Genomic DNA, 20460 nt, shown 5'->3' with positions numbered 1-20460 from the left:
TCTTTTCAATAGAAGTAATAAATAATAATTTTTTTACTTATTTGCAGAATCCTCAGTACCATCAACTAGTTCATCATCGCCTCATACACTTTATGGTCCTGATCAAAGCTGTAGTCGTCCATTCTGCAAATTGAAGCGAAAAAACCACTACCATTGCAACGCATGTAATCAGGCATGTTCAGAATTGGATAAGTTGATAGCTCACATTGCGAAGCATTCAACAGGAGCAATTCTCAGCCAACAACATGATCTCACACAACATGAAAGTCTTTCTCGTGATTATATAGCTCAATTATCTCAACAAAAACATGACTTTATGAGTCAGAACGTGTCTATGGTTCAAAATCTTCAAAACATACAAAACTTCCAAAGTATTCAACGACAAATGCAACATGGTCTTAACCAGATGAATCAACAATCACATCAGCAACATTCTCATCATCAATCTCAACAACAACAACAGCAACACAAACAACAACAGCAGCAACAACAACAATCACAACAACAAATATCTACTATGAAAGAAATAAAATTAGAGAGTCCAAGATCTGAATCCAACATTAATAGTATTAAACGAGAACCTTTGGAATCAATGAGAGATGAGGCTATAGCTACTCCCAGCACTAATTCAATATCGGATTCCAATGAAAATGGACAAATGCCACCACTAGTACCTACAAGCCTTTCACAATCGGTGCCAACATCTTTTGAACTTGATTTAAGCCATGGGTTTCATTTTCCTGGTCCTGCAGTAATGGCTGCCATGAATCAGCAAATTGCGCTTATGAATCTTCCACCATTTCTTCAACATTCAGGAATGTATAGCGGTGCCCCTAGCTTAATGTTCGCGCCTACATTACCTCCTGGAAATTTTTTATCTACTCCAAGAGAAGAAAATCCATTAGCATCACTTGCTGCTAATCTGAATCTAAATAAAAGATCTCTATCACCAATTGATAGCAGCAATTCTGTTGAGGCTAAAAAACAAAGACTCCATCATTCAATGAGAATGCTGAAAGACGAACCTGTTCCTGAAGGATATGTTCGATTTAGGTTTAATGAAGATTGTAGATATCCTCATTGTGGTTATAGAGAACATCAGACTCATTTTCACTGTATGAGACAAGATTGTGGCTATTCTTTCTGCGATAAAACGAGATTTGTACAGCATACTGCTAGACATGAACGTTTAGATACTTTAATGGGTGGAGATTTTCAACAATATCGAGCTAATGTACCTTGTGGTAGGGCTCAATGTGCATATACATCATCACTTGGTTCTATGCAAAATAAAGCGTCACATTTTCACTGCCTCAAATGCGATTTTGTTTGCACAGACACTAATAAAGTAGTAGCTCATAGAAGACAGCACGCTAAATTAGATAGTATTGCTGCAGCTGGATTTCAAAAATTCACTCCAAGTCAACCTTGTGGTGCTGTTCAGTGTCAACATTCAGGAAAACAAACTCATTATCATTGTCTCCAATGTCAGTATGCTGTTTTAGGATTAGCGCAAATGTCTGCACATAAATATCGACACATGGATGGTTAAAACATTGATATTAATTTATGCAATTAGTGAAACGGATTTTTAAATGATAAATATTGGTTTTTTAGAAAATTTTAATAGACGATTAATGTATAAATACAAATATATAAATAGTTTATCAAAGTTTAATCATATTAACTTTTATTTATATGAAATTCATTAATAAAATACTTTGATAAAAGTTGATTGAGATTGTAATTAATGAAATGAGTTGGAAATAAAAGATTTCCAACAATAAATGTGAATTAAAATTCACGAAAAAAGTCATTAAAAATTGAAAACATTTTTTTATTAAATAATAAAAATGATTACTAAAACAAAATGAAAACGTGTTTTTAATATTATTATAATTATTATTATTAATATTTTTATTTTATTATTATAAATTATAAATATAATGACCAGTATTGATAAATAAAACTCGGAAAAAAGACTGTCGGCAAAAAAAAAGACAAAATAAAGGTAAAGCATAAAAGAGATTTGAAAAATCATCTTTTATTACAATCTAGATGTAAACACAGAAAAATAGAAAAATGATGAAGATTCTCAATGACAATATAACATAATGAAGAGAAAAGAAACTTTCATAAAAATAATTTTGAATTAATGGTATTATTATATAAAAATGCAAATAATTAAAAATAAAAAATTTTAAATGAACGGAGACAAAAACATAGTGAAGTAGTGTAAAATATTTATATTAATTAATTTTTAAAAATAGATTGAAATATTCAAAAAGTATATTTGCAATATACTTTTAAAATTTTATGAAATACAGTGATTGAAAAGTAATCTTATTATAGACTAAAAATATTATTCTTTTTTGTTTCTACAAATTAGTGATTGTAATTATTAAAGAAGTTATTTTAAAAATAAAAATTCAAATAAAGAATGTATATGTAAATGTGTAATTTCAGTAAAACTGTATAAGAATAGATTTTTATTGAAGACTTTTCATCTCTGGAATATTGTGTGATGCTCAAACAATTGAGAAAAAAATATATGGTAACAATAAGATTTATGAAAAAAAAATAAAAGAAATATTATTTCTCCTCCTTCTATATTAATATAATTTTTTTCTTAAAAAAATTATGTAAATTTACGCAAGTAGTGCATATAAATATTTATAGTTTCATTTTAAATTGATATAAAAAACTAATAATGCCATTTATCAGCAAATTGGAAGAGAAAAAAAAATAAGTTGAAAATAAACATTAATCCAAAATTGATTATAAATTTTTAGAGATTTTATTTTTTGGTTACTTATTCTATGACCCAATTATACCGAGAAAAATTAATAAACACATAAATTTTACGAGTGCCTTTTAGATTTTTCTGTTTTCATTAAAATATATTTTTAAAGAGCGTAACGAGTGTGATAGACCTCCACTAAATAAGTGTACTAATATTGATTTAAACAAATAGAAATTAACGAAAATAAAGTAAAAAGAAAAGAATCTTTCAAGCAATTCATGAAAAAAAATAGATGGTAAGCTTGAAATATAAGTCGTATAACTTGAAAGGAAATAAATGGATTCTTTAAACTAGTGCCTTACATCCAATATTTACAGAATAATCGAACAATAAATATTAATTAATTCCTGTGTTATAACAATAGTAAATTATTGACATTTATTTCCATACTTTGATACTTACATAATGATAAAAAAGTTCAGACATACATAAACTATATTTATTGATAACATAATTGATTTTTTATCATTTATTTCAATTAAAAGTTGAATAGAACAGAAGCAAATATATTTCAATAATTACTTATAGATCAATTAATTTCTTTCGTACTGAATTTACGGATTCAAATTTATGTAGATATAACCATTTAGTAAGATGAGATATTGAGTCATGAAATGTACCCGTTCTATTCATGATATTTAATAAGTTTTTTTTTATAATCAAAGAACATACATTTGTATAATCATTCTGCAGACGAAAAAATATCAAGTAAAGATGATAAGTTAATTTTTTCTAAGAAATAAAGTAGAGTTTAATAATTTACAATAAATAGAAAAATATACCAAGTCTGAGTGTAGCAATAACGTATCTTCTGTGGTACCACACAAGAAATATGAGCAACGAATGACTGTACTCAGGTTTAATGTTTTCTTGTAATTATTATTATAACTTTTATATCTATCATTTCTTCTCACTTGATTATTTTATACTTATTTATATGGTTAACATTTTTTTTTTTCAAAAAGAACGATAAAAACGATGTTTCTTCTTAGCTAGGTCATAGTAGCCATACAAGTGCCATAAACAAAGCAAAGACGATTAAAATAATATTCTTTAGTGAATGAAGAACGGAAAGATGATGAATATTTAATGAAAAATATTCTGAGAAGAGAAGCAAATGACTTTTTTTTCTTTTTACTTTTTTTCTTTAATATTTGTGAATTTAATTAATGAATATTCTGTAATTCTACTTAAGAAATCATTAGAAAAGTCATAAGTGAATGAAAATGAGATATAAATAAATTAATGAGGAAATCATCGATAATACAAAAGTCAAGAGCAATAATTGAGTAGAGTAAAGCTGTATAAAGCAATACAATTGATAGGTTAAAAAAAAAATAGAAATAAATATGAAAAATAAAAACTCAATAAAGAATCGTCAGTCAAGCATAACGAAAAAATTTATGTTGGAGTGAGAAAATATAGACTTAACAGAGAAGCTTTTTTACTAGTTGAGAAAATTCTAAATTATCTCAATTTCTTAATTAACTTTGTTACGCTTTAGTGTATGTTATACAGAGTTTATTCGTCCACTTGGAAACAAAGTGCATTGAGCAAAAAAAAATTATAAAAACGATTGAATTGAAAAAAAAATAATAAAGAATAAAGATATAAAAAAACGAAAGATAAAAAATAGAAGAATTATTCAAATTGAATAGGACTATATATTTATGGAGTAACTAGATTTTTTCATTACAATCATTAGTACTATGTGACATATATAATAAAACAAAAAGATTAATAAATAAAAATAAGTATAAAATATAATTTTATTATTATCATTATAATTATCACATTATTATTCTTATTATAACTATGAATTATCAGTAAAATTATTATGAAAATTATACTTCTTATGTAGCTGTGATTTTGCTTTCAAATAGTGACAATTACAAAATATTTATATAATCTATGTATAGTTAACATTTTTTAAATCCTTATTCCTTTCTTAATGAAATGTAATTGTTATTAACAATAATTTAATTTTCTATCAGTATTGTAAGCCAAATAAATACATTAATAATAGAAATATTAGATTAGAATCAATGTTATTTTAAAAAAAGTTTTTTAATTTAATAAATTTTTTTAAAATGCATCTACAGGTACGTAAAAACATAAAAATGTTTTGATTGTAACCTTGAGTACAGATTTATTTGTGACGCATTTGAATATGATAATAATAGTCCATAATTTTCTATCCAATTGTCCATATATACGTCACAAATACATTGGTATATTTTCGAATGTAATTTCCATCATTACATTCCCATTTTCTGACATAATGAAAACTGTCTTGCTCTCCTTATACATATTTAGAACCTTAGCAATACTATGACATGTTTTGCATGCGAGATCAATGAATTGTTACATAATAATATTTCAAGACTTAAAAAAGACTGATTATATTATATTCATAATAGTAAGAGGATTATTTTCTGCATGGAATTGTCTCAAGTTCGTTCATTAGTTTATTTATTTTTAGGTTTTATATCTACGTTTTTTTTCTATTACGATATGGTATCAGTGATTATTTCATCATAAAACGTACATGCGGAAAATCACGTTCGATACTTTGTATGTACTTGATTTGTACTGTCGTTAAGAAAAATTAGGTCTCCTGATCAATGTTACATTTACCCACTTTAAAAATTGTCTAGTCAAATGTCAATTTTACCAGATAATGGAATAATTAAAAATCTCTTGTAAGTAAGCCGATACATGATAAAAATCGAATAATCTGACACAGACTAAAACTCATAAAACTGATAAAATAATTTTTATTCTTGTTTATCATGTACGGGAACTTTCTTATCTATTGGCTTTTTTTATATTTCTAGTATCTAAAACTATAGACAAGACATGAGATATCTTCAAGAAAGTATAAATATTCCATGAAATATTTTAACTGTTATGACCTGAGTGTCATTTCATAACAATTGTTTTTTGTTACGCGTCAGAAAATCGAACCTCGAACCCATTAACCATCGGACCCATTATATGAAATACTTTATTCATTATTAATTATTTGCTCTCAAATGAATGACAAGTATTTGAGAGACAACTGCATTGAACTTTCCCATTTCAAGGAGATAATATTACGAAATAAAATCACGGCGATGACACGTGAATATTCCGTGATTGAAGTAAACTTAAACATAATTGAAACTTATCTTATACTCATACCCTTTTGTTATACACTTAAACAATTGATAAAAATATTTGTTCATACGTACCTATATTGTTCTATTTCCATTTTAGCTGGATTGCTTTTTGTGCAATTTATAATAAATCATGTATGGATTTTATTCAAATGTGATTTGGTTAATTGAAAGTCATAGATTAACTTGATTGAAAAATCAAGTTCATACGCTGATATATATTTTCACCATTGGCGGCGCTGCCTACGTGATTCAACGATCTTGTGTGATGTGTTGCTAGCTTCTCACTACTCGTCTTACACACAAATCAGTTGTTGTTTAGATAGTGTAAGCGTGTTTCCTTAATAGTTTTGATACAACCTTATATGACTCTCATCAACTACGTTGCTTCAAAAAAAAACTGAGAGTAAAGGTAATTAAAACAATGAGTAAAGCCATCACATGATTTGAAAAGAGCATCGATTTTCGGTGAACAAAATTAGTCAAGAGTTTATTGTGTTCTCAAAATAACTTTTTTGGTTTTTCTTTCGAAAATATATCAAATTTTCTACAACTAAATAGTGCTTCGTTTGAAATATTCAATAAAAATAAAACTACTACGAAACTCATCGATCTGTAAGGGAGCAGCATAAGATATAAAAAAAAACTAGATCTCGCATTAACGGAAAAGGTAAATAATTTTTACTCATTTTTTATTTACATAAGATAATTTTATTATTATAAATATGTTTGTGAACATTATTAAATTCAATACTCAGATAAAGAAGATTGGAACAAAAGGTAACACAAGATTATATGTTAATTGATTTTTAATTGAAAAAAATATTTTTGTGTACATTTATAGTTTTTCGTTCAATTATTTACCTTTATTTATATTGTATTGGGGAAAAAGTTTTAGATTATATACATTTATTGTGACAAAAGTGACATGCGTACACGAAGTAATAATGAGTCGCTGGAAAGTTCGAAATACAAGTTTAGACGATCATTGTCATGTATATAAATTAAATGATGAGAATGTCATATATGTATAATAGAGTCGATAGGCTGAATTACCCAGTCAGTTAAAATCTTGTTAAGGTACTTGTAAATTATCTTCTAGAATATACCCACAAACCTTTCAATATTTTTTAATAAACTGTTAATATAAATAATTTGAAAATCATTTTCGTCATTAAAAAAAACTTAAAATAGAATGTTTTTCTATCATATTTTTTCAATATATTAAGAAGTTTATTTTTATCTTATGTTTTTATATTCAAATTATTCAATATTCTAATAAATGATGACATTTCATTGATTATTACATTCAAAAAAGTATCGAACAAAAAATTAACACTGATAAAACATCGGTAGTTAATCTTTCACGGAATGATTATTTTTAGTTTCTATAAATATTTATTCCTGAATAATTAATGTGAAAAAGTTGTATATAATTAATAAATCAATTTAAAAATAGATAGGAATTCTTTTTGTAAAAAAAAAAATGCATTGAATTCGTAGTGATTTTTATAATCAAAACAGTTCAAAGGCTATCTCAAATCACGTAGCACTCGGATGAATTTATATATGATTTATTAAAAACACAAGTATAAATGAAAAAAAAATGAAAAAATATTGACCGATCTTTTGTTTTGTGTGAAATATTCCGAATTATTTAGCTTACTCAGAATAAACAGTTTTGCTTTTTTAAATTGTATGTATTAACACTCATACGCTATATTTTCCTGTGATTATCATCCAATTTTTTTTACTTCTTTTCATACAGATCACTTATTACTTAGTAGCTAAATGCATTTTTATTTTGCCAAGTTTGTCATATGAATGACAATTATGTATATATTATTATTATTATTTTTCAGAGCTGATAACCTTACAGTAATAAGTAGTAAAGAGGAGGGGGGAGAAATAAATCCAGAGGAAAGATAGAAAATAAGTGAGGACAAGAGTATCAGTCTGTTCTTCTTGTAACTCGAAAGGAAGAAGCAGCAGAAGAGAGAAAAGAATCGGAGAAGAAAACGAGCTAACTCGAAGGAGTGAAACAATAGAAGAAGGAAAAATTTATTAATCATGGAGAAATCATTATTATCCGTTAAACCAACTCTAGTCAGACGTGTTTCCGATTTATTCAAAGGTAAATTTTTTTTTAAATTATACGTTTAAGTTAAATATATTATTAATAAATGGTAATATATTCACATTATCTGAAGTAAATAATGGATATGATTTTAAAATAATACAAATTTTAAAAAACATCATTTTCATTTTTATTATAAATTATTTAATTTTAATTTATTTTCAAATAATTATTTCTTTTTATCAGACGGAAACAACAATGGCTCACAGCTACTTTTTAACAATACATCAATGCAGAAACTTCGACATTGTTGTCAAAATCTTGGGCATTTTCCATATTTATTCCATTCATTCAGCAATTCAAAGTCTTCAAATGGCCATAGACTGCATTTAAATTTACTAATTGATCGTATTTGTGAAAGAATTTTCACTCTTTACACAAATAACTTACGGCAAGCAATTAGTTGTCGTTTTTCTACCGAATCCCACCAAAAATCAAGTGTCAGCCAAACGGCAAATGATGAGAATAGCTGCAATAAAATATTGGAAGTCCAGAAAATCTGCAGAAACCACTTCCAAGTAAAACATGAAAAACAAGAAAATAGTATCTTATTAAGGTTAGCAATATATGTAGTGCCAGTAATTTTATTGTCACAATTAATGGGTCTTATAAGTCTTATATTTATTGGCAAATATACTCCAGGATTTCTATTTCTCTTAAGCGCATTATTATTCCTTGGATATATATCGATGAAAATTTTCCTTTATCAAAATTTTATTCTCTATGATAAAAATTTTGGGAAAAGAAAACTCGAATGATAAGTTACTAAATATATCAGTTAGTTATAAACTTTGGTCTTAATTGGAAAACAATTAGAAGTTATAAAAACATTTCTTATCTAAGCTCTCTGTATTTTCATGATAAAAACTTATCTATCTCTTATTCTAATATCACCATATTTCAAAAGATCTTCTACTATAACTTGGTATAAAAATATAAAAATAATTATAGTAGTAGCATGAATAATAGTTATAGTATTCAAAGTGATGAAGTAATATATTAAATTTAGTTATCTAACGTAAAGAAAATTTAAAAATATGATATTGAGTACATATGACATTAATTTCGTTTAAATATTTTTATTATTTACATAAATAAAATTTTGGAAATATTTATACGTTAAGCGTAACAGTTATTCTACTTATAATTTATATAAATTATTACTTTAAGTCATAATTTTTTATATATGAAGGTTTATGTTATTTAAATAAATTATTCAAATATTTTCGGCTAAAATCATATTTAATTGTTTACTTGTAAATTTTGTAAAATTTATTATCAGAAGAGATAGGTAGCCCCACACAGTAAGATGAAAGAATTGTTATTAATACTTGATCTGTGTAGTGTAAGACTGAAAATAACTTTAAATATATTTGTAAATATTTGCAATACAACAAAAACTTTTATAATAAAATTATCAAATTATTCTTCAAACTAAAAACTTGGTGTTTTTAATTAATTGCTTTATTAGTATAATATATATTTTTTATTAACAAAAACATAACTGTATATATAAGTAAGATCAACGACATCTCCCGAATAAATGTCATCAGTAATGATATATCGATATCGAGTAAATAATGATTCATTTAACTCGATTCTTAATATTAAATTTATTGTTAAAAAATTGAATACTCTGTAATGACGTTGGCGATGATAAATTTCTTTCAACATTCATATGAAGGATTTTCTACAACTGGTATAAAATTACACATGATATATTGCTGATAATAATTAACACACTCCATTTCCTGTCAAAGTATTGATTAGCACTGCTGGTAAAATATGGGCCTATCCGAGAAGCGTAACCGATAACGTATGCAATATAATTTTGCTCATGTGTTGAATGAATTAAATGAGCGAATGGACCTGAACATTTTTTGATTTGACAAATAATTATGCAAATAAATATAATTCATTTTTAAATAAAAGATATTACCTTTAGCATAAATAGCAACATCTCCACCGCCGTGATATGCTTCATCAGTAATAATACCTGCTTGTTGACTATAATTAAAATGAAGAGTATCAGAATCTCTTGGATCTATTCTCACTGCTTCTCCATCTATCACAGTATAAGCTTTGTTATTTACACCCCCAGTGCTATATGATAATGTTGTAAATGGAATTCCATCATACTTGGATGATTGTGCAATGCCTGAAAAATTAAAATAACATATTATCAATTTTTATTTATGAAAAAAAAACATTTTATTTTATCATACCAAGGATAGAGTTATTGCGATCAGAGTAACCATTGAAAGACATAGAATGTGAGTGGTCACTCGTTACAATGATTAACGTATCACTTAAATCAACTGCATTAATAGTGGCATTAACAGCATCGGAAAGCCTTACAGTTTCTCGAAGTGCTTGAGCAGCATGTCCTCGATGATGCGCGTAGTCTATTAATCCACCTTCGACCTGTAAAAATCTTTATATTAACAAAGTTGTATCATTCTGATAATATAATTTAAATTCGTTACATTATAATAAAAATGTTACCACAAGTAAATAACCCTTCGAAGATTTTTCTAATACTTTGATTGCCATTTTTGTCATTTCTTCTAAACTTGGTTGACCTTCAGAACTATCTACTCTTTCCCAATCCATTCGTAAATGTCCATTAGCAAAAATTCCAAGTAAAAATTCGATATTTGTAGGATCTAAGCTTCTTAACTCTTTATTGTTCTGAACAACTTTATAAGAAAAATTTCTTAACTTTTTGTCTTGAACCCAATCATTGATTAAATCTCTGCCATCAGTACTGTAGCAAGCCCAAGTATCGATAGGATCTATCTCAGTTCCGCTAACATTTGATTGCAACATCTGCCTTCCGCCTCCCATAATTACTTTAATATTTTTCCCTGGAGTATTTTCTATCAATTGTTTTGCTATATCTTTACATTTTTTCGATGTTTCTGGTATTTCATTTTCACATTCCCACTTTCTGTTCGGTGAATGTGCATAAAGAGGAGCCGGAGTAGCATGTGTAACTCTTGTTGTTGTTACGAACCCTTGAAAAATTAATATTTTCCAATTTTAACAATTATTTACTCCAAAGTATTTGTTAAAAAAATAAACCTGTGTCTTTTCCTGCTTCTTGTGCCCATTCAATAATTGAAGAAACGTGAAATTTAGGATTTAAACTTGCATCGCAATCATTTAATTGGACATGTGAATCAACTCCAACTACATTATAGTTGGTTTTTACACCACTGAATAATGCTGTAGCTGTTGAAGCTGAATCAGCAACTTTTTTATTCGTATTATATGTCTGTAAAATAATGAAATTCAAATAAAATAGCTTGTGCAAAGTACCAAGTAAGCAAAACTAAATCTACAATAGTTTGAAAAATACCCACTTTTATTAAGCCAACATGAGGAAGTTTTTCCCACGCAAGATTACTTGTTTCGCCAGCTCTATAAATTCTACTTGCAGTTGCAGTATCAATACTCATTCCATCTCCAATAAATAGAATAACATTTTTTGCTATATTTTCATTCCATTTATATGATAATGATTCTTTTAATTCATCATTAGCTATTTTTTTCCAATAATTGGAATCTATGCAATAAGAAAATAAAAGTTAATTACAATTGGTGAAATATTTGTTTCAAATATTAAACAGACTTTAACTACCAATAGAATGTATGAAGAAAAAATTATTATTAAAAATAATGCACTTACCCTCGATTGTTATTACATAATTAATAATTGTTAATATTATTAAAACTATCTTTAATACTGATGTGTAAAAATCCATTGCTTATTATTTCGTTTTTTAATTAATATATCTTATCTTTGTTATCTGATTATCTTACACATACTGAAGATTCCTCTGTAACACCAGAAAGCAATTCTTTTCAATTTTTGCTTAGTAACATTTAGATATTTCCTTCATCATTAATCATTATTGTAATACTAAATTAATAGAAATAATTTTCTAAGAAGAGAACCATTTATCTATTATAAATTTGAAGGACAAATTAATAAAAACATTATTATTTTCAACGATTCACAATTAATTGTAGAACTTAATAGAATAAGTATTTTTCCTTTACACGAAAGAATTTTAGAAGACTTTCAAAAATATGACAATAACGTTCGTTTAAAAACAACATTTATCAATTAAAATATTTACTCACAATAATAAAAATATTTTTAACAATTCTCATTGAAACTAAAATAAATGCATGTTCTAGCTATTTTTAAAATAATTATTAATAATAAATTAAATTAAATGTTATATGTAATAGCTTCAAATTTCATTCAAACAACGTTCTTTTAATATCAACATGTTGCTGTGTTTTTATGTTAATTCGACCTAACCTTCAATATTATCTGAATACATATGGTATATAGATTCCTTCATCATCAATAGCAGAAAAATTAGATAATTTGTTATCAGTGAAAGAACTTTATTAGAAAAAGATAGAAGATCCTTGTGTATTCGTTAAATTTATATGTAGACACAGGATGCTGAGTGTTTATTAACATATTTTAAAGATTTAATATCTACATATGTTGGGATCAAAGTACTAAGCATCCTGCTTGATTATCCAATTTTTTAAGACATATATACTCTGCAATTAACAAAACATAATATGAATATTAAATCCAACAATTTATTACAACTACACAAGTTCTTCATTTGAAATGTGGCACATTTATTACATATTTAATTTTTTAAATTTCTGTTTATACTTTGAAACCATATAAAGGTATTACACATTAATATTCTTTATAAAAATAAGATATCAAGTCCAAAAAAACTAATTAAGATAGAAACTCTGCAATTAGGAATCATGGCCCACAAAGAATTTTAATTCATTATAATTTGGAGTTCATTAATTTAATTGTACTTCATTAAAATGAAATGTCAATAGAAGATTTAAGTATCCTTTCTCAGTTATTATGTAAGAAGAAATAGTAAAATATTCTCTCTTAAAACTACTTGATATTCATGATGCATTTTTCCACAGGGTATTTACCGCAAAGAATAGTTGCAAAGAATGTGGACCGTAAGTGAATAGTTTGACGACCCATTGATTCTGCAAATCATTTGTAAGCTATTTGCACAGAGGGAATAAGGAATGAAGATAGATAAACATAAGGTAAAAGGTGTGATGTGAATTTCAATAAGTTTGTTACTTAAAACGTTGCTCATCAAGCACGCAAATGCGTTCATGAGCACGACCCAGAACAGATCATTGTTTTGCTTTGATCAAACATCAAAGAAAAGTCAAGTTGTAAAATACCTATTTGCATTTCATGTGTTTCTTTTTATTCAAGTTTCGTGGTGTAGATGTGTGCGGATGAAAAAAACTGTTGAAACCAATAACACAGAGTGAATTTTTTCTCGTCCACATGGTGTTACTTCCCTTCTTTTTCTCATTCTCTTTCTTGTGTATTCATCTGCAGTACTCGACAACTCCCTCTCTTTACTGCTTCTATACGTTACTAGTATGTAAAAGCTTCCACAACACTGTTGGTAGCTCGTAAGTCAAACGAAAAGCTCGTGTGACGATCAGTAGAGCTCAGTCTACTAGCTCAATCTGCTTAGTTGATTGTGGTGCGTTTATATATTTATATATTGAATGAATTCGAATAGTTTCAAGTATTTCAATTTTTTTATCATGAATATTTTTATTGAATTCATTCTTGTTCATCATGATATTGAATCATTATGAATATCTTTATTTTAATACACTTTATAATAAATTAATTATAATTATTAAAATGTATAATTACTAAAAAAAAATTTTATGTGCAAAAATGCTGCCTTCAAAAATTATTCTTGTCAACATTTGGATTTTTCTTATTTTAATCGATTTAATATACACTTCTCAAGGTAAATATTCATTTAATAAATAATGCATCTTGATATTGAGATAAACAGTAATGAGAAGTTTTTTTTTACTAATTATTCTAATTACTAAATAATTAGTATTCAAAAAAATATTCATATATTTAAACCTTAATGAATCTAATAATTTTTTTTGTATTTTCTTCAAGAACCCATTAATAATTCATTTGATAGACGTTCATAAATTGAGTAATATTCGTCTGGGATATAGCAATAACAGTTATGATAGTATCGTCATTAAAAGTGCAATTGAGTGAATTAACGTATGCGACTCAATACATGTAATATATTCTTCGTATTAATCAAAACATTTATACAAATTATTTTTCTTTCATCTATTTTCATAAAAGTTTTATGAATCGTTGAAAATCGACTGAGCATTTATCTTTACGTGTGATAAAATAAATACAAATCATAATAACTAATAATTAAATACTTATAAACACTTTCTATTTTCTATATTTATTACTTATAATATGTGTATCATTAAACTCCATACTTTAGGATTCTCTATCTATCAAGATGTTGGGATATAACGATTAAGTTATTTTCGTATATCCCACAGCAGAAGCCACAGAAATCCCACACGAAAGAGCTTTTGCCCCTTTGCTTATTGTGACTTTTATGAGCTTCTGATGTTTAATTGGCGCAAATCCAACAAAATTGACTTTGAATATTATCAATTTTTTACATTAAACTTGGAAAATATCTAGTGTGAATGTGGAAATAATAACTGTTAAACAAGATAACTTTCACCATAATTTATCATGTATTGAAAGTTATTTCAATTTTTTTTAATAGAAACAAAAATACTGAAAAATCAAACACCATATAAATTGTAGTATTTTTACAGTTGTTCAATTGATGGAGAAAGGGGATTCAGAATATTGTCATAAAGACAAAAAAGTTAAAAGAGCGGAAGAAAAAAAAATAAGAGAAAGAGGAAGACAGAGAGAATTTAAAATGCCAGGACAATTTGCAGTCTAATTGGCATCTATTAACTTAATTGTGTCATTCTTTTACGTGCAGAAAAGTCTACATGCATCATTCAGTGTCTTTGATGATGATTTTAACATTTTGACTTAATATTTAAATTCATATTTGCTTGAAACGTTAAATTCATATACACTAAATATATAAAGAGCGGAAGCACCATAAATTTTTTAGTGAATAAAATAATTTAAATTATAATGAATATAAAATTGAAATATAAATATTTATTCTAACTTATAAATTAAAAAAACAGCTAAAAAAGAAAATGTATAAAAACAGGCATTCATTCAAAAATAATTTTTATTTTATTCATCACTGATTTTTAATATAAAATACAATAAGTACTTCCTGTTTTTCTTAAGTATCCCTGAATTAAGGGTCTTGATGTTTTAAATGCTCCCGCATGTGACATTTTCACTGGACCCCTCAAATTATGACCCAGCATAAACATTAGACGTGTCTTGAGTCCGTTATATATTTTTTAAATTTCTCATGATAGATAGAATCTTTTATGTCAATCTTCTTCACTCATTTTTTTCTTCTTATTAATTATTTTTATTAAAAAAAAAACATTAATTATTTAAAAACATAAACAATTCACGATTAATTGTAAAAATTATATTATGTTATTTTTTCAGATATGTCGTGCTGCTCTCTGGTTACAGGGTCTTGTCGGAATACTTGTAATCAGGTGATTATACTTTGATTCAATTTATCATCAAACACTACCCTTTTTCAAATATTAGTATTATTGTGAACAGCTTCATACATACAATAATAAATTAGTTCTTATGTTGGAATGATTACAGAAATAAGAAAGTTTAAGGAAAAGAAAAAATATGATGATAACACATTGTTGATAACGATGAAAAACGAAATAGCAGAGTAAATTTAAACTAGATAGAAAAATATATGTAAAGTGAAAGACAAGTAGCATCTCTGATGGTCTGACTGCTGATGAAGACTTCCGGTTCTCGGAGAATCAAAATAAATAATAACCGGAAGTCAATGCTTCTGCATATAGATAAAATAAATATGACATAAATAATTAATTATACTAAAAGATGATTCATCTTATTAGTCATTTATGTTATATTCATGATCATTTTTCACTTTAGTTGATAAATTATGCAAATTATTGTGATAAATTGCAATAATAAAAAAGTCTTTAGTCTAAAGTTTATAAGAAAATATTTTTAAATAGATTTATAAGTTAAATATATTCTTATTTGAGGGAGTGGATACATAAAAAAAAGTTTTGCATACTTCCTAAAATATCACATGATGAAAATAGGCGCCAATGAATTTGTGTAGTATAGTATACTTTCAACTCTATATGTATTTGAAAATCATGAAAAACTTAAAGATAAATAATATTCTTTCTAGATAATAAAAAAAAAGATTTTATGATCTAAAATGTAATTTTTTTTTTGAGAAAATTCAATGTAGAATTTCGCATTGAATAATTTTTAGATTTATTCATATTGTTTACTCACTGATAAGTAGTTCTGAATAACATACTTTCTTACAAGGTTTTTGAGACTTTAGGCTGATATTAGATAAAAATAAAATGATAAAAATGAGTCAGAAGGTAACCTCTTGACATCGGACCCTCGATTCTTGATACATAGTCACTTTGTAACTATACTAATCTTTAGGAACCATGTCTACACTGTAAACTTTTAGATCCCACGTGAAACATACTAAAGAGTCGTACAAACGACTATTGAATGTCCAATGAGTACAAAATGAGTGTCCTCTTCGTCAATTCTTCTTTTCGTCTCTTTGTCTTTTTATTTTATACAATTGATATTCAGACGTAGAACAGGATATTGCTATACAAACGTGGTCATTCCAACGACGCATGACCAAGTTTTTTAATGGATTAGAATGCTCACAAATTTCTTTGTTCATTTATATTATACGCTATCTTCTGTAATTCATTTGATTATCCAAAGTTCAAAATTACACAATACCTGTTTATCACCTTTTTAGAATCTAATATTTTTAGACTAAAATTTTTAATCATTTTCAATTTAAAGACAATCATTATTTATAAATGTCACTTCATATATTGATTAAAAAAAAGATTTTAGTTTTTTTTGTCATTTTGAATATCATAAATAATTGATTTGTATTTTTCAGGTTTCTTTTGCTGCATTGAAACTGACAGATTATCAAGCAAAGAAAAATTTAAATCAACGACTAACTCAATCTTGTCCATTTGAATTGGTAAGAAAATTCTAATTCATGTATAAGTCTTTCTTCTCAGATTTGTAAAATATATATTTTATTGATAATATCTTGTCGATTCTGTTTATATTATAGATTGAATTCTGGTCTTGTATAAATTCAACGCAAAATGGTAAATAAAAACTTTTAAAAATAATATTTTATTTTTTATAAGTTTTAATTAATAATGTTATTTCTTATTACACAGAAGCAACTGATCATGAGAATTGGATCGGCAAAAACTGTTGTCATTTAGCTCAATATCCAATTTGTCAATCAACATGCATGTTGGCAGGATCTAAAACTCATTTAGAATCTTCTTGTCGCTCTAGTGATGAGTTAGAATTTTATTTTTGTTTGGAAAAGCAAGAAGAGATTGAAAGGTGTTGCAGTAGTATCACTAATGGAACCTGTCGTGCTAGTTGTCGAGAAATTTTTCATAAGTCTGAACAACAATCTAGTCTAAAACTTTATAGCAGTAAGGGATGTTTTCATCAAATACCGAAGTGTCTCGAATCTATTTCTGAATCTTTTACTGCTAGTGACAATCCAAGGCAATGTAAGTTATTTTGAAGTAAATTCAACAAACAAAATTAAATTAAAAAACTCACATCAATGTTTTTTTAGATCTTAACTGTTGTAAAGAAGCTACAACATCAACTTGCTTGGATGCATGTAGAAAGATTTTATTCACAGCAACTTCTGTAAAGGATATTTTAGATACATTAGAAGCAAAATGTCAACCAGCTCAACCACATTCTCCACTTTGGAGTTGTTTTCTTCAGCAATCATCGTCAATGAAGCCAACAAGATTGCCTTTAGATATTGGAAAATTAAACTGTTGTTCACGTGCCAGCAGTACCAACTGTCAGATTCTGTGTTGGAGAGCCTTTCAAGCTGATTGGGAAGTTGCTTGGACTCAACTAGAAACAGATTGTCTATCATTATCATCAGAAGGAGAGCTGAGAAGATGTTTAGAAGATGCTGATGAACCTTGCGAAATGGGTTGCTCAGGCCTCTCTTATTGCACCAAATTTAACAATCAACCTACAAGTCTTTTTCGATCTTGTTCAAAAATTGCCGATGATTCAGCAAAATGGGAAGCAGATCATTGGGCTAGAGGTGGAATCATCAGAGGACTTGGAGTTCCAGTACGTGCTGATCCTTCATGTCCTGTTGAATCTTTGAAAGCAGCTGCATGTCTTCTACAACTTCGTCCGTGTGAAACACGAGTTCATGAAACTCAGTTATGTCGAGATGATTGCTTAGAATTGATGGTTAATTGTGTTGATTGGACAGCGATTACTCGATCTACTACTGCAGCAAGTCTGTGTTCTAAATTGTCACCACCGCGACCAGACATGCCTTGTATTTCTCTCAAACCATTTTTGACGGACCAGAGTCAACTTGAATTAAATTCATTTATAACTCAAGATAATATTATTACTCCTTGTAAAAATAATCCATGTCCTGATGATCACATGTGTGTTCCTCAACCAAATTCTGATATATATTATCAATGTATACCTTCATGCACACTTGGAGAAATGTCTAGACTAACAGTGCCAATAAACACTTGGGTACAAATTCCTCGAACTGATCAACAGCAGCAAAATTCAGGATGTCATCGAATTTGTCGATGCTCTTTAAATGGATTTGAAAAATGCAAAACTTTAAACTGCTTTAGTCTCAATTCTTGTTGGGTGCAAGATCGTTTTGTAGCGCATAGAACCAATTTTTATTTAGATTGTAATTCATGTCATTGTTTTGAAGGAGAAGTTTCTTGCTCTCGAAAAATTTGTGGTAGGGAAATACGTCAACCTACTTTGCCATGTGATTGTCCAGCGCATTATGTTCCAGTTTGTAGCCGATTTGGAGTTACTTACCCTTCTGCATGTCTTGCAAAATGTGCTGGACTAGGTGTTAACGATATAGTATTTGGACGTTGCTCTTCTATAGATCCATGCCGTCCAAATCCGTGTGGAACTGCTGAAAAATGTTTAAGAAAACCAAGAGTTTGTTTATCTAACATTCATAAACCTTGCAAACAGTACGAATGTATTCCAATGGATTGTGAACATGATAGCAAAATTACTCCAGTGGAACCTGTTTGTGATCGTGATAATAGACAATACAATTCTACATGTGCTTTAGTAAAATCTGGTGCAACGTTAGCGTATAGAGGTCCTTGTTTGAAGGGATGTAGTTTACGAGAACCAGTTTGTGGTGTTAACGGAGAAGTTTATCCAAGTGAATGCTCGGCATGGGCTCATAATACTGTTGTTGATTATAATGGACCTTGCATGGCAGTAGGTTTGATTGGTGATGGAAATATTCCAAGATGTAGTGACACTTTAATCAAGTGTCCAAAACTAAATTTACCCAACTGTATAGGTGTTACACCACCAGGAGCTTGTTGTCCAGTTTGTGGAGGTGCTGCTAGAATTTTCTTCTCAAAGAAACAAGTAAGATTTAACAATGATAAAAAATTAACTAAAATAAATTTACAAAATTAGTAATTAAATCATTTACTGGTTTTTTTCACAGCTCGATAGGATTTACTATATAATGGAAGAAGAAATAGATAAGGATTCTGTGACATTGGAGAGTCTTCTGAAAGGTCTTCAACGTCAAATTCAAGTATTACAGTGCTCAATTCGCGGCCATGTTACTCCTGAAAACGATATTTTCATTATAGTTCAGCCAACAATTAAAAAACCTTCTGCACTGTTATTTCAAGCTTGCATAGCAGAAACAGAAAAAATAATAACAAGAATTATTGAAAGAAGTTCTAAAATCATAGCTGAAGTTCCTTTGGGTTCTTTAACTCGAGCTGAAATAGTACATGGTCATGTTTCTTCTTCAATTTCTTTATGGTATTTTTCCAATTTTACTATTTTAATATTTTTCTCATTTGTTTTCTCGTTTGTTTTCAATCGTTGAAAATTTGACTCTTATTTTTTTATGTTATAAGACTTTTTTTACGTAACAATGGAATTTAATAGATTCCAATGAGTGTTCAACCAAACTGTGATTTTCTAGAGTGCCTTATTTAAATTTAGGATTAAAAAAATAGATTTTAGAGCATTAAAGGATTGTTAAGTTTTTTATATTAATACTACCAAAGAAATATTAAACGAATTTTTATAAAATCAAGATATTTGTATAAACTTTTTATAGATCATTATTTAAAAGTATATATTGATGTAAAAATAGAATAAATAATTTAAATTAAAAATTATTACGTCATTCTTATTAAATTGATGT

The 20460-nt window shown here is 27.4% G+C and overlaps 4 protein-coding genes across 9 annotated transcripts in view; 3 read left to right on the top strand and 1 right to left on the bottom strand.

The window, feature by feature from the left end:
- LOC118074393 (uncharacterized) overlaps window positions 1-1630 on the top strand; it is a 38542-nt gene extending 36912 nt beyond the window's left edge. For all 3 annotated transcript variants that reach the window (XM_035095568.1, XM_035095569.1, XM_035095567.1), the window contains one exon: window positions 48-1630. In XM_035095568.1, coding sequence (XP_034951459.1) covers window positions 48-1552 — 1505 coding nt within the window. In that variant the 3' untranslated portion in view covers window positions 1553-1630. The remainder of the gene's footprint in view (window positions 1-47) is intronic.
- A 4586-nt stretch (window positions 1631-6216) lies between these two features.
- LOC118074493 (uncharacterized) lies at window positions 6217-9539 on the top strand. Of its 2 annotated transcripts, XM_035095732.1 has the most exons (4): window positions 6217-6631; window positions 6854-7041; window positions 7824-8095; window positions 8285-9539. In XM_035095732.1, exons 3-4 carry the CDS (start codon window positions 8032-8034, stop codon window positions 8854-8856), a joined length of 636 nt encoding a protein of 211 aa, XP_034951623.1. In that variant the 5' UTR covers window positions 6217-6631; window positions 6854-7041; window positions 7824-8031; the 3' UTR covers window positions 8857-9539. The 2 variants fall into 2 exon arrangements, with proteins under 2 accessions (XP_034951623.1, XP_034951622.1); XM_035095731.1 differs by lacking the exon at window positions 6854-7041 and having other exon boundaries at window positions 6218-6631.
- Window positions 9540-9627: 88 nt separating this feature from the next.
- LOC118074492 (alkaline phosphatase-like) lies at window positions 9628-12274 on the bottom strand. 2 transcript variants are annotated; one of them, XM_035095730.1, is made up of 8 exons: window positions 12248-12274; window positions 11790-11940; window positions 11464-11666; window positions 11183-11375; window positions 10604-11115; window positions 10324-10522; window positions 10038-10256; window positions 9628-9967 (listed from the first exon to the last, which is right to left on the bottom strand). In XM_035095730.1, exons 2-8 carry the CDS (start codon window positions 11863-11865, stop codon window positions 9789-9791), a joined length of 1581 nt encoding a protein of 526 aa, XP_034951621.1. In that variant the 5' UTR covers window positions 11866-11940; window positions 12248-12274; the 3' UTR covers window positions 9628-9788. The 2 variants fall into 2 exon arrangements, with proteins under 2 accessions (XP_034951621.1, XP_034951620.1); XM_035095729.1 differs by lacking the exon at window positions 12248-12274 and having other exon boundaries at window positions 11790-12013.
- Window positions 12275-13523: 1249 nt separating this feature from the next.
- Reck (Reversion-inducing-cysteine-rich protein with kazal motifs) lies at window positions 13524-20305 on the top strand. 2 transcript variants are annotated; one of them, XM_035095882.1, is made up of 7 exons: window positions 13524-13674; window positions 15600-15652; window positions 17107-17193; window positions 17290-17326; window positions 17402-17752; window positions 17821-19658; window positions 19741-20305. In XM_035095882.1, exons 2-7 carry the CDS (start codon window positions 15602-15604, stop codon window positions 20134-20136), a joined length of 2760 nt encoding a protein of 919 aa, XP_034951773.1. In that variant the 5' UTR covers window positions 13524-13674; window positions 15600-15601; the 3' UTR covers window positions 20137-20305. The 2 variants fall into 2 exon arrangements, with proteins under 2 accessions (XP_034951773.1, XP_034951772.1); XM_035095881.1 differs by lacking the exon at window positions 13524-13674 and adding an exon at window positions 13823-13953.
- Window positions 20306-20460: the final 155 nt, after the last annotated feature.

Source organism: Chelonus insularis, unplaced genomic scaffold (genome assembly GCF_013357705.1).
Source record: "Chelonus insularis isolate UGA/USDA-ARS -01 unplaced genomic scaffold, ASM1335770v1 contig_135_pilon, whole genome shotgun sequence".
Classification (NCBI taxonomy): Eukaryota; Metazoa; Arthropoda; class Insecta; order Hymenoptera; family Braconidae; genus Chelonus; species Chelonus insularis.
The sequence above is the reverse complement of the archived record's forward strand: the minus strand, read 5'-3'. Positions and strand labels throughout refer to the sequence as shown.